The sequence below is a fragment of the Lepidothrix coronata genome, unplaced genomic scaffold (assembly GCF_001604755.1).
Source record: "Lepidothrix coronata isolate B3197 unplaced genomic scaffold, Lepidothrix_coronata-1.0 Scaffold281, whole genome shotgun sequence".
NCBI lineage: Eukaryota > Metazoa > Chordata > Aves > Passeriformes > Pipridae > Lepidothrix > Lepidothrix coronata.
Window position 1 is genome coordinate 10,343 of NW_016690461.1, and position 12,086 is coordinate 22,428.

General features: G+C 67.1%; 2 protein-coding genes across 4 annotated transcripts; both read left to right on the forward strand.

The window, feature by feature from the left end:
* Positions 1–655: 655 nt before the first annotated feature.
* NABP2 (nucleic acid binding protein 2) lies at positions 656–2,383 on the forward strand. The gene is made up of 7 exons (XM_017836650.1): positions 656–772; positions 1,284–1,377; positions 1,444–1,582; positions 1,673–1,744; positions 1,827–1,908; positions 2,031–2,097; positions 2,211–2,383. Exons 2-7 carry the CDS (start codon positions 1,299–1,301, stop codon positions 2,381–2,383), a joined length of 612 nt encoding a protein of 203 aa, XP_017692139.1. The 5' UTR covers positions 656–772; positions 1,284–1,298.
* A 463-nt stretch (positions 2,384–2,846) lies between these two features.
* SLC39A5 (solute carrier family 39 member 5) lies at positions 2,847–9,015 on the forward strand. 3 transcript variants are annotated; one of them, XM_017836647.1, is made up of 11 exons: positions 2,847–2,878; positions 3,640–4,021; positions 4,104–4,257; positions 4,388–4,562; positions 5,120–5,289; positions 5,382–5,519; positions 5,600–5,660; positions 5,737–5,943; positions 6,113–6,193; positions 6,270–6,460; positions 7,035–7,493. In XM_017836647.1, exons 2-11 carry the CDS (start codon positions 3,666–3,668, stop codon positions 7,185–7,187), a joined length of 1,686 nt encoding a protein of 561 aa, XP_017692136.1. In that variant the 5' UTR covers positions 2,847–2,878; positions 3,640–3,665; the 3' UTR covers positions 7,188–7,493. The 3 variants fall into 3 exon arrangements, with proteins under 3 accessions (XP_017692136.1, XP_017692137.1, XP_017692138.1); XM_017836648.1 differs by lacking the exon at positions 2,847–2,878 and having other exon boundaries at positions 3,128–4,021; positions 7,104–7,493; XM_017836649.1 differs by lacking the exons at positions 2,847–2,878; positions 7,035–7,493 and adding an exon at positions 8,900–9,015 and having other exon boundaries at positions 3,135–4,021.
* Positions 9,016–12,086: the final 3,071 nt, after the last annotated feature.

The window sequence follows — 12,086 nt, forward strand, 5'->3', positions numbered from 1 at the left end:
GGGGGGATCGTCGTTTCGCTCCCGGTGTCCGGGCGCGGCACCGAGAGCACGGCCGGGGATTCTCCTCCTCCCACCGGGACGGGGCTCCAGCGGCACCGGGACCGGCCCCCGGGGCTCTCATGGCCGGGGGGGGAAGGGTCACTCCCCACCACACGGACTCCCGACGAGGTCCGGCCTCCCCCAGCCCCGAGCCCCGGTGGCCCCTCCCGGACCACCGCCCGCTCCCCCCGGTGCTACCGGGGTTGCATCGCGCCCTCCCCGCCCCGGGAGCCCCGAACGCCGCCCACGGGCCCGGCTCTCCCGACGGGGCCCCCCTCCCGCCGCCTCACGTACCGCGGCCACCGGGCCCAGGCCTCTCGGAGGCCGTTCCGGGGCCACTCGGGGGCCGTTCCGGGGCCGCTCCGGGCTCAGGGGCGGCCGCGGCTTCCACCGGGTCCCCCCCGCCCGGCCCCGCCGCGCCGGAAGTTGCCGCGCCGGAAGCGCCGCTCTGGCCTCGCGCGAGCAGCAACTCACTGGTCGGGGCGGGGCTCCGCGAGGTGAGCCGCGCTAAGCCCCGCCCCTAGTGCATCGCTATTGGTTGGAGCAGCGGTACGTCACCCGCCCTGCCATACGCTGATTGGCTGCGCGGGGCAGTGTCCCGGGGGCTGCCGGGAGCGTGCCCGGTGAGCGCGCGGCGGGGGCTGCGAGCGCCCCCTGGCGGCGGGGCGGGAGAGAGGGCGGTGCTCCCGATCCCGATCCCGGTCCCGGTCCCGGTGGCCCCGGAGTCTCGCTCGTGGGTAGTCCCGTCCCCGCGGTCCTGTCTCCAGTGTCCCGGCGGCCCCGTTCCAGCGGTCTCGTTCCCCGCGTCCCCGCACTCAGCCCGGTGGTCCCGTTCCCAGCGGTGATGCCCCCCCGGTGTCCCGTCCCCGCGGTCCCGTCCCCGGTGTCCCCGCAGCCCGGTGGTCCCGTCCCCGGTGTCCCCGCAGCCCGGTGGTTCCGTCCCCGCGGTCCCTGTCCCCAGCAGCGATGCCCCCCCCCCCCGTGTCGCGTCCCCGCTGTCCTGTCCCTGCTGTCCCCGGTGGTCCCAAGGCCGGTAGTCTCATCTCCAGTGTCCCATCCCCGGTGTCCCATCCCCGGTGTCCTGGTCCCATCCCCGGGTGGTCCCATACCTGTGCTCCCCGTCCCAGCAGTGATGTCCTGCCCCCCGGGGGTGGCACAGCCGGTGTCCCCCCGTACCCCCCATCCCCGGTGTCCCCCCTGTCCCCGGTGTCCCCCCATCCCCGGTACCCCCCGTTCCTCCGCAGGGTCCCGCCGGCACCATGAGCACCGAGACGCTGGTGAAGGACGTGAAACCGGGGCTGAAGAACCTCAACCTCATCTTCATCGTGCTGGAGACGGGTGGGTGTGAGGGCGGGGGGTCCCCCCTGGCCCCACCTGCCCCCCTGACCCCGCGTGTCCCCCCAGGCCGGGTGACGAAGACCAAGGACGGGCACGAGGTGCGAACGTGCAAAGTGGCCGACAAGACCGGCAGCATCAACATCTCGGTGTGGGACGATGTGGGGAACCTCATCCAGCCTGGGGACATCATCCGCCTCACCAAGGGGTACTGGGGGCACTGGGGGGGCGCCCGGGACCCCCGACCCTGCGGGGACCCCACCCTGACCCCCCCCTTCCTCCTCCTCCTCCTCCTCAGCTACGCGTCCGTCTTCAAGGGCTGCCTGACCCTCTACACGGGGCGCGGGGGGGACCTGCAGAAGATCGGCGAGTAAGGACGGGGCGGGGGGTCCCACCGGAGCTGGGGGGGTTTGGGGGGGCGGGGGGACCCCACGGCCCCTCTCTGCCTGCAGGTTCTGCATGGTGTACTCCGAGGTGCCCAACTTCAGCGAGCCCAACCCCGAGTACGTGGCGCAGCAGTCGCAGAGCAAAGGGGTGAGCTGGGGGGTCCCGGGCTGGGGAGGGGGCTGGGCTGGCACTGCCAGGACCCCCTTGGCCCCCCGAGGGCAGCCCCCTGGCTCTGCAGCACACGGGGGTCTCCATCTCCTCCTCCCCAGGCCCAGAACGAGAGCGCGAGTGCTTCTGCTTCACAGACCACCCAGGGCCCCCCCGCAGCCCCCCCAGGTAGGTCATGCAGCCCCCTCCCCACCCTGGGGCTGCAGGATCCCCCCCCGTGGGACCCCCAGGCTCGGGGACGGTGGGGGCGGCTCCACCTTTCCCTCCCGGTTCTCTCGCAGCCCCCGACAGCCAGAACGGGAACGGGCTGAGCCCGGGGGGCCCCGCGCACCCCCCCAGCGCCCCCGCGCACCCCCCGAGCGGCCGCATCACCCGCAGCCAGCCCGGGCACCCCGGCCCCGCCTCCGGCCCCGTCAGCAACGGCAAAGAGACGCGGAGGAGCAGCAAGAGATAACGGGGACCCTCCCCCGGACCCTCCTCCCTCCAGCCCCGGCACGGTCGGGAACGGCGGGGGGGGCCCGGCCCCCCAGCCCCGCGCAGCCCCCGGGGCGAGGAGGGGGTGCCCGGGCCCCGCTGCCCCCCACTCGCGTGCCTCCGGGGGCGGCCCGGAGCCCCCCGTGCTCGGGGGTCCCGGGCGGGACGGGGCTGAGCGGTGCCGGGGGCTCTGCGGCCCCCCCGCCCTGTGCCCCCCACCCACAGCGCCCGGGACCCTCGGGGTGCGTGTTAATAAAGGTCGAGCTCTGCCCACGCCTCTCCTGCTCCTGCCCGGCACGGGGGGGACCCGGACCCCCCCCCGCCCTCAAGGCCCTCCCCGCGGCCCCTCCCGGCACCGGGGCCGGCCGGGAGCAGCTCCGGGGTGACCCTTGGCCCCCCCGGGTCGGGCGCAGCAGACGCGGGACGGGGACGGGGACGGGCAGGGCCGCGTCCCCCCGGCCCCACCACCGGTCAGGTGGGCTCGGGTGGGCACGGGAGGGTCCCGGGGGGACACGGGCGATGCCAGCGCCGCGCCTGGGGGGGTCCCACGAGTGGGGTGGTGATGGGGACAATGAGACCCACGTGGGTGGGCGGGGGGGGGCTCCGGGGAGGGGGAGGGGGCACCCGCGGGGCCGTGGGGGGGTCGGTGGGGCGCTGGCTCCCAGGATTTTCCATCACGGCCTGGCCCCACGTGGGAGGACGGCGGCCATCCCACCATCCCATCTCCACGTGCGCCTGTCCCGTGTCCCTGCTGGGAAGGGGGGAGCCGGTGGGGGGATGTGGGGCTGTGGGTGGTGGGGTGGGGGTGTGAGGAGGGAGCCGGGGGTGCCGAGGGCTTTATCTCCCGCCTGGTGAAACATTAACTCCCTCACAAAACCTGCCCCCGTTGCAAAACCTCCCCTCGAGGACGAGGGTCACCATGTCCCCCCACAGCATTGTCCCCACCACCCCCCTCTCCCACCTCGGGAGCCCTCGGGGGGCACAGGGGCAGCACCCCTCGTCCCGGCCCCGCTGCCCGGGGTGTCCCTGAGCCCTGGGGTGGGACACGTGTCCCGGGAGGTGACCCTGGTGCCGCCTGTCGCTTTCCCTGCGGACAGACAGACGGACGGGTGGCAGGAAAGCGCAGCCGGGGGCCACCTGGGGGGAACCCACATCCCGGGAGGCGCCCACGGGCAGGGGGTCTGCGCCCACCACAGCTCCCACCACCCTCACCCCGGTGTCCCCCTCCTCCCCCAGCTCCGCCGCCCCCGGGATCCGGCCCCATGGGCCCCCCCGGGCTCCTCCTGGGGCTCCTCCTGGCTCTGGGGGTCGGGGGGACGCCGGAGCCCCCGGGGCCGCTGCCCGAGGAGCAGGAGCACGGGTATTACCTGCAGCAGCTCTTCGGGCAGTACGGGGCCAACGGGACCCTGCCCTTCGAGGGGCTGGCGCGGCTGCTGGGCAGCCTCGGGCTGGGCCGCGTCCAGGTGGTCCAGATCCAGCACGAGGAGCTGGGCCACGGCCACGTCAGTCACCTGGACCTGCTCGAGGTGCAGGAGGAGAAGCACCGGCACCGGCACCCGGTCTGGGAGCACGGCGGGGACGCGGCTCCCGGCGCCCCAGCGACCGACCGACCCCACAGGTACCCGGTTCCCCCCCGGCCCCCGGGAGGGCTGCCCCACACCCCGGCGTGATGGGGGGCTCATCGCCCCGGTCTCCCGCAGCCCCCCGCCCTCCCAGACACAAAGCTGGGCAAAGCCGGTGCCCACCGAGCCCCCCGGCGCTGGGGGCCCCCCCCGGCAGTACCAGCCCACCCTCAGCCTGCTGGGGAGGGTCCTGGGCTTGGAGCACTCCAGCGCCGACCACCCGCACGACGACGTGAGTGGGGCGGGGGGGGTCTCACCGTCCCTCTCCGCTGCCACATCCCGGGAGCCTGGGGGGCCCCCGGCTGCTCCTCGTCCCCCCGGGACCCCCCAGCAGCGCTCACCGCAGCCCCCCGGCCCTGCAGTGCCTCAACGTGACCCAACTGCTGGTGAACTTCGGGCTGGACTCGGCGTCGCAGCTGACGCCGGAGCAGTTCACCCTCCTGTGCCCGGCCCTGCTCTACCAGATCGACAGCCGCGTCTGCATCCAGCACAGCGATGAGGTGACGCTGCCTCCCCCGGGGGGGGGCCTGTGGCCAGGTAACCCCAACCCGGGGTAACCCCTCCCAGGCCCCCGGCCCCAGGTTGTCTGTCCCCGGGTCCCCCACAGCCTGTCACCCCATTGCTGCATCCCCACGTGCCCCAGTGTCTGATCTCCGTGCCCCCCATCTCTGTAGCCCCATCTCTGGTTCCTCGAGCATCTGGTCCCCCTGTCCCTGCACCCTGAGCCCCTGGTCTCCCATCAGATGGACCCTGTGGACCCTCTCCGTGCATTCCCATCCCTGGCTCCTCCATCATTGGCTTCCCAGGTCCCCTGTCACTTCAGTCCCATCCCTGGATCCCTCCAACCCCATCCCTACAATGACCGTCCCTCCAACCCCAAGTGCTCCCCCCTCACAATCCCCAGCCCCAGATTCCCATCACCCCACACTCCTGGTCCTGGGGTCCCCATTCCTGAGGTCCCCATCCCTACCTCCCTGGGGTCCCCATCCCGCATCCCCAAAGACCCCCACCCCTGCATCCCCAAGGCCCCCCCATCCCCACACCCCCTCCCCGTGCCCCCCTGCTCCTGCCGTGCCCCCTGACCCTCCCCACAGCGCTGGGCTGGGCTCTCCTGGCCGTGGCCTCCGTCAGCCTCCCGTCCGCCCTGGCCGTCCTCCTGGTCCCGCTGCTGAGCCGCAGCTTCTTCCGCTCCCTCCTGGCCTTCCTGGTGGCCCTGGCCGTGGGGACACTCTGTGGGGACGCCCTGCTCCACCTCTGGCCCCACGTAGGTACCCCCACCCCCCTGGAGGGGAGGTGGCACCCTGGGGGACACCGGGGTGTCGGGGTCCCCTGACCCGCTGGGTCACCCCTGTCCAGGCCCAGGGGGGGCACCAGGACACGTTGTCGGGGCCGGGGCCGGCGGTGCTGCAGGGGCTGGCGGTGCTGGGGGGCATCTACCTGCTCTTCCTGCTGGAGCTGCTCCTGGGGATGCTGCGGCGCAGGCGGGAGGCCACGGTGAGAGCCACGGGCACGGGGCAGGCGACGGGGTTGCCACCAGGTCCGGCTTTGTACCCAACACCTCGGTTCCTTCACAGGGGCACCCCCATGGAGAGACCCCCGGTGTGGCCGCGGGGGTCCTGGCACCGTCACGAGGAGGTACAACCCCCCCTCGTGCCCCACAGTGCCCACAGCCCCCGGCCCCGGCACCCACCGCGTGTCCGTCCCGCCGCAGGGGCCGAGCTGAGACACCTCAGGGCACCAGACACGGACCCGGAGCTGGAGCTGAGGCCCCACGGACCCCCCCGGGAATCCCCCCACGGGCCCCCCCACGGACACTCCCACGGCCCCGCGCTGCCCCTCAGCCCCGGGGCCACCGACATCGTGTGGATGGTGGTCCTGGGGGACGGGATCCACAACCTGACGGACGGGCTGGCCATCGGTGAGGGGGGAGAGCTGGACACGGGCACGGAGGGGTGCCCAGGGACAGGGGGCAGGGGGTGCAGAGTGCAGCAGGGACAGGAGGACAGGCGGGCACAGGGACAGGGGGCGGGGGGTGCACAGGGCACGGGGTCCCTGCAGGTCCGGGGTGAAGGACCCTCTTCCCGCAGGTGCCGCCTTCTCCCACAGCCTCTCCAGCGGGCTCAGCACGGCGCTGGCCGTGCTCTGCCACGAACTGCCTCACGAGCTGGGTAAATGCTGCTCCCCCTGCCCCCGGCAGCCCCTCAGCTCCCCCCACACCCACCCACCCACCCGCTCTGCCCGCAGGTGACCTGGCGGTGCTGCTGCGGGCGGGCACCGCCCCCCGCTCCGTCCTGCTCCTCAACCTGCTCTCGGCCCTGCTCTCCTGCCTGGGCGTGGTCGCGGGGGTGGCCGTGGGGCACAGCGGGACCCCCCTCACCCCCTGGGTCCTCACCGCCACCGCCGGCATCTTCCTCTACGTGGCCTTGGCCGACATGGTAAGGGCTGTCCGGGGGTGTCCGGGCTGTCCGGGCTGTCTGGGCTGTCCGGGGGTGTCCGGGCTGTCCGGGGGTGTCTGGGGCTGTCTGGGCTGTCCGGGGTGTCCGGGGCTGTCCGGGGCTGTCCGGGGCTGTCCGGGCTGTCCGGGCTGTCCGGGGCTGTCCGGGCTGTCCGGGCTGTCCGGGGCTGTCCGGGCTGTCCGGGCTGTCCGGGGGTGTCCGGGGCTGTCCGGGCTGTCCGGGGGTGTCCGGGCTGTCCGGGCTGTCTGGGCTGTCCGGGGGTGTCCGGGCTGTCCGGGGGTGTCTGGGGCTGTCTGGGCTGTCCGGGGTGTCCAGGGCTGTCCGGGGCTGTCCGAGGTGTCCGGGGCTGTCCGGGGTGTCCGGGCTGTCTGGGCTGTCCGGGGCTGTCCGGGGTGTCCGGGCTGTCCGGGGGTGTCCGGGCTGTCCGGGGTGTCCGGGGCTGTCCGGGCTGTCCGGGGGTGTCCGGGGGTGTCCGGGGCTGTCCGGGCTGTCCGGGGGTGTCCGGGCTGTCCGGGGGGTGGGAGCCTCCTGCTGAGCCCCCGCTCTGCCCCAGCTCCCCGAGGCTCTGCGAGGAGCCGCCGAGGGCCCCGGCGAGGGCACCTGGAGCCGCTTCCTCCTGCAGAACGCGGGGTTCCTGCTGGGCAGTGGCATCATGTTGGGCATCGCCCTGGCCGAGGGGCACGTCCGCGCCTGGCTGCAGCTCTGAGGGGCTCGGCCGGGGCCAGGACCGGATGGCAGGACCCCCAACGTGCCCCCAGGACCGGATTTTTTCACCTCCTGAAGACCCTCAGCGGCATCCGCTGCCTCGGGAGCCTCAGGCTCAGCCCTGTGGGGTGGGACTCGGGGGTCCCCTCAGCCCCCCTGGGTGGGGGCACTGGGGTGCTCACACACCCGGCTCCGGGGCTGAATCCAAGCTTGTTCCCCTTCCCGTCCTCCCAGACCAGGCAGAGGAAGGACAACAGCCCGTAGAAGCAATAGCATTTTAATAAACATAATTGATTCAAAGCCACAATACGAAGAACAGGACTTGGTTGCAGCTCACACGGTAGAAAATAGATCAAGTCTGAATGCTTTTGTCTTTTTTCCCCCCCCTTTTCAGTATCTTTTTAGTTCCTTTCCCTCCCCTCCCTTCTCCTTCCTCCTCCCCGAAGGTGATGCAGGATTTCTGAAAATACAGATATGGAACATCTGAGAAAAAAGTAACTGCTCAGGAGGCTCGGGGGAGCCGGGAGGGTGGGCTCACACTGGGGCTCTGGAGCTGGGAGGGGAACCAGCTCAGGCCCTTTCCAGGGAATGCTGAGCTCCACTCCCTGCAAAGGTCTGAACAGCCAAATCCGGGGGGACAATCACAGGTGGTTGATGTCCCAGCCCAGCCCCACGGGGGGCCAGGGTGGGCTTCACACTCTGCAGGGTCTTCCAGGGGTGCCTGAGGAGCGGGACAGGGACACCCCGAGCCCCTCCATGTCACACTGATGTCCCCTGCACCGGACACTGGGGGGGCAGGAGCCACCACTGCCCCCGGGAGCAGGAAGGCACCAAACACAGCCCAGCAGGGATGTTACCCGGGATGTTCTCCGGGATGTTTTCCACTGTCAGACCTGGAGCACCCATGGGATGGGGAGAAGGTGGCAGGAAAGGGGTCGAGCCCTCTGTGACCGACCCGTGCCCTGCTCTGCACCCCCCCCCAAACTGGTCACACTTCACACAGTGCAAAATTCAGAAAGATGCTGCCAGGACCGAATGCCTGGAGCCCTTGACCCATTCCACAGCGGGGCTGGGACCCCCTCCCACAGCAGGACTGGGAGGGCTGGAATCCCTCTGGGGGGCTGGGACCCTTTTGGGGGGCTGGGACCCTGTCTCACAGCAGGAGTGGGACCGCTCGGGGTCCCAGACCCCTCATGCCTCTGGCCTCTCCTTCCACCCAACCAGGGGCTCCATCCACGTCCTCAGCCGAGGCAGAGCTTGGGAAAGCTCCATTCTCATTCCCAGGGCAACCAGCACAGGGCTGTGAGTGGGCAGAGCAGCACGGTGGGACCCCTGGCACCCCCCGGCTCCGACGCCAACAACCCCTGAAATCCGAGTGCTGAGCCCCAGAGAACCGGGAGTTTTGTCCAAGCCATCAGGAACCCGCTCCCAAAGGGCTCAGAGAAGGAAAAAGAAGGGACAGGAGGAAGGCCCAGGCCCATCGGCAGCTCCAGAGGAGCCGGAGGAGCCCGGGAACAGCAGCAGGAGGCCCCTCACACCCCGGTTCTGCAAACACCACACCCAGGCCGCGGCGGCTCAGCCGGAGGTTTCCATGCGTTTCCTTTATTATTTTCAAGTTGACGAACAATATCGATACGACTGGGTCGAGTAAGGCTATTTTCCTCTTTTTTTTTTTTTTTTTTTTTTTTCTCTTCCCCCTCTTTCTCCCCCCAGCACGGGAAGAGGGACGAGGCCCCGGGGCCGCGGAGGCCGGGACATGGAGGAGTCGGCTGTACCTGACAGGTGATGAGGTTTGTCCTGTCGCCACCAAAGGAACATTTATGTGCATACAGAGGTGCAGCATTGACACGGAGGATATTAAAGACACAGAGTTGCTACAGATGCCTTAAGAGACGCGTCCCCCCATCCCCGACCGCCCCGCGGGGGCTCCGGCTCCGTCCCCTCCAGCCTCGCGCCGCAATTCCAAGGATTTCAGGGCAGCTCCAGAGCCACTGCTCCCCTCGGGGCGCTCCCACCCCGCGGGTACGTTACCCGGAGCTCCCGATGATGCTTCGGTTGAGTCTCGGCTTTTTTTTTTTTTTTGGGGGGCGGGGAGGGGTTTAATCTCCTTTCACTGCCGAGCCCAGAAAATTCCAGCCAGGAGAAGAGGATTGAAGAGCTCCTTGTGTCCTTGGAGAAAAACAAAGAACAGAAAGAAAAGGAGGGAGGGGAAAAAAAAAAAAAAAGGCAAAGAAAAAGAAACAAAAGCCCGAACCAAGGAATCCGCGCCGGGATCCTCTGGAAGGGGCTGGTTTTTCCTTTGGTTTCTCACTGAAGGCAAAGGTGAGCGTGGGCTGCACGGATCCGACCCCGGCGTTCCCACCCGGAGGGCCCCGGGGGGGTGCTGGCAGGGAGACAGGGGGGCTCCTCAGGCCCCACGGAACGTCAGGATAAAATCAAGGAAAAAAGGTTGTTTCCTGGGACTCCGCGTTCCTTGTTTTGGGTTTTCCTTGTTCCTCCCCCCGAGCCGGGGACTGGGATCTGCACAGACCCCGCCACGCTCCAGGTGCTCCCAACACCCAAACAGAAACAAAACCAAAACTTATTCCACGAGTTTGGAGATTATTTTTTTTTTTCGCTTGGCTTTTAGTGCTACTGTTTTATTTGCCGGATTCCAGCCCCGGGATGGGGCCGGTGGGGCTGCTCATCTGAGTTTGGGGAGGGGGATCCTCGCTCCGTCCGGGAGAGGGAGGGAGGGGAGAGGGATGGAAGAGGGAATGGGAGGGAGAGAGAGAGATTGGAGAGGGAGGGGAAAGGGATGGGAGAAGGGTGGGAAAAGAGCAGGAGAGGAGTGGGGAAGGGATGGGAGAGGGAGGGGACAGGGGTGGGAGAGGGAACAGGGGTGGGAGAGGGAGGGGACAGGAGCGGGACAGGGGACACATTTCCCCAAAGAACTAAGTTTCCAAGTGCCTGCAGCTGGGGAACAGCGACAACAAAGACACCCCCCAGGCTTCTCCTCCTCGCTCAGGGACTGGGGCTCCGTCGGGGACGCCGGGAACGGCCGAGCCCGGTACATTCAGTGTTTGTCAGAGGGTCTATGGCTCAGGGGGCCGGAGCCCCTCGCTCGGGCAATGGCAGTGCAAAAACACCCGGGGACTTGAAATGTACTTGTGCTGTTGGGTTGGTTTTTTTTTGTTTGTTTGTTTTTTAGGTTTTTTAGTTTTTTTTTTTCTCTCTCTCTCTCAAAACACAACTTCCCTTTGTCCACTCATTCCCTAGAAACGAACTTTTTTTTTTTTTTTAAATTCCAACTGAAAAAATAAAGCCAAAGACACTCTCGTATCCCTCGCGCTGCTCTCTATCCCGTGGGATGCTAAAGGGAATCCAGACTCATGCTTTAACAAAAGTGCTTATTACTTGAAGCAAGTGCTTTGGACCAAGGGGGAGGAGAGAAACTTCCTTTTTCCAGAGGCTGGGACAGGGAAGGGGACGGAGATCCGGTGCCTGCGTGTTCCAAACCAAGAGATTGATCAGATTGAGGTGGGAAAAGCCGAAAAATTCGCTGCTTGGAGGGGCAGAACTGAGCGGGAATGGTCCAACTTTGGCATAAAGGTCCGAGGGAAGAAGGTTTGGGAGCCCACGAGGGGCTGGGAAGGGGGGAGCGGGCAGGGCAGCGGAAGTTTCCCTCCATCCCTCTTTACAATGCACCAGGGAAACCATCACAAATCTCGTTTAGCAAAATAATGCATTATTACCAAACACTTTGATTATTACTTAAATTGTCAAGCTGTGCTGTCAACGATACGATACAGCGTTAAAGGAGAACAAGACTGGGACCCCCAAGGCCACACGTCCCCTTCCCACCCCGTTCCCTCCCCTCTGCTCCCAGACCACGGATGCGCCGCTGGAACCTCGTTTCCCTCCATTCTCATTATTATTATCATTATTATTATTATTATTATTACTACTACTTTTAAGAAGACACAGGGGAGGGGAGAAAAAGCTCCTGGCTAAGAGGGAAGGACACAAAGCGTGGCAAAGGATGGAGAAGCCCTTACGGAGATCACACTGATTGTCTCGGCGTCGCTGAGCGGAGGGGACACGTCAGAGCACGGCAACAAGGCCAAAAGAAGGATCAGCTTTCTCCTCTAAGCAAAGGAACTGAAAACCACAACAATACTCCAAAACACAGGGAGGGGGGCTGGGGGGGGTGAAGGAAAAGCAGCATTTTCCGTGTGCTCTACGGAACGGTGGGAAAAGCCACGTTCAAGTGAAATGGTGCCGGATCCCGTCTCCCGACAGCCATGAGGCCACACCGAGGGCCACGGCACGAGGGGCACGGCCACGGCCCTCCCGGGGCAGGGACGGATTCCACGGAGATGGAGCATCACAGCCCCGCTCCGACCGATCCCTGAGCCCGGGAACCGCTGCCCGGCCGGGAGCGCCTCGGCCCCTCCATGTGCCTGGAAAAGCACTTTAGCCCTTGAAGGCAACGGCTCAGGACTTTGGCCCCACTTTCCTGCCCCGTGGGAAGGGGGAGGGAAGCAGCCAGGAGATAAAGTGATGCTTAAATTCCTCCCAGAAAGGGAAAGAGCTGCAAGAGGCGAGTGCGGATTCGCCAGCAATGTAAACAAGTCTCTGTTTCCAGTTCTCCTCCGTAGAATACTGAAAAGGATCTTCCAAAAGGATCTTTTGATTCAAGTTTCGTGAGTTCATTCTGGTTCCAAACTGAGGTATCCGGTGCAGAAAGGTCAACGCTTCCTTTCAAGCTCGAGGGGAGTGAGGAGGGGGACACGCTGGGGATACTGTCCTAAAAGGAGGGGATCCAAAGGGAAGATCCCCCTGGGGCAGGCAGAGCTCTGCCCCTCAGAAGTGCCTGGCCCTGGCTCCAAGATCTCACCAAGGGCAAATCTGTTGAGTG

Bases quoted from the DNA above. Each gene is read 5' to 3' on its own strand.
- NABP2 (XM_017836650.1), top strand. From the start codon at position 1,299: ATGAGCACCGAGACGCTGGTGAAGGACGTGAAACCGGGGCTGAAGAAC. The intron at 1,378-1,443 runs GTGGGTGTGAGG...GTGTCCCCCCAG, and splicing joins CTTCATCGTGCTGGAGACGG to GCCGGGTGACGAAGACCAAG. The intron at 1,745-1,826 runs GTAAGGACGGGG...CTCTGCCTGCAG, and splicing joins GACCTGCAGAAGATCGGCGA to GTTCTGCATGGTGTACTCCG.
- SLC39A5 (XM_017836647.1), top strand. From the start codon at position 3,666: ATGGGCCCCCCCGGGCTCCTCCTGGGGCTCCTCCTGGCTCTGGGGGTC. The intron at 4,258-4,387 runs GTGAGTGGGGCG...CCGGCCCTGCAG, and splicing joins CCGACCACCCGCACGACGAC to TGCCTCAACGTGACCCAACT. The intron at 6,461-7,034 runs GTAAGGGCTGTC...GCTCTGCCCCAG, and splicing joins ACGTGGCCTTGGCCGACATG to CTCCCCGAGGCTCTGCGAGG.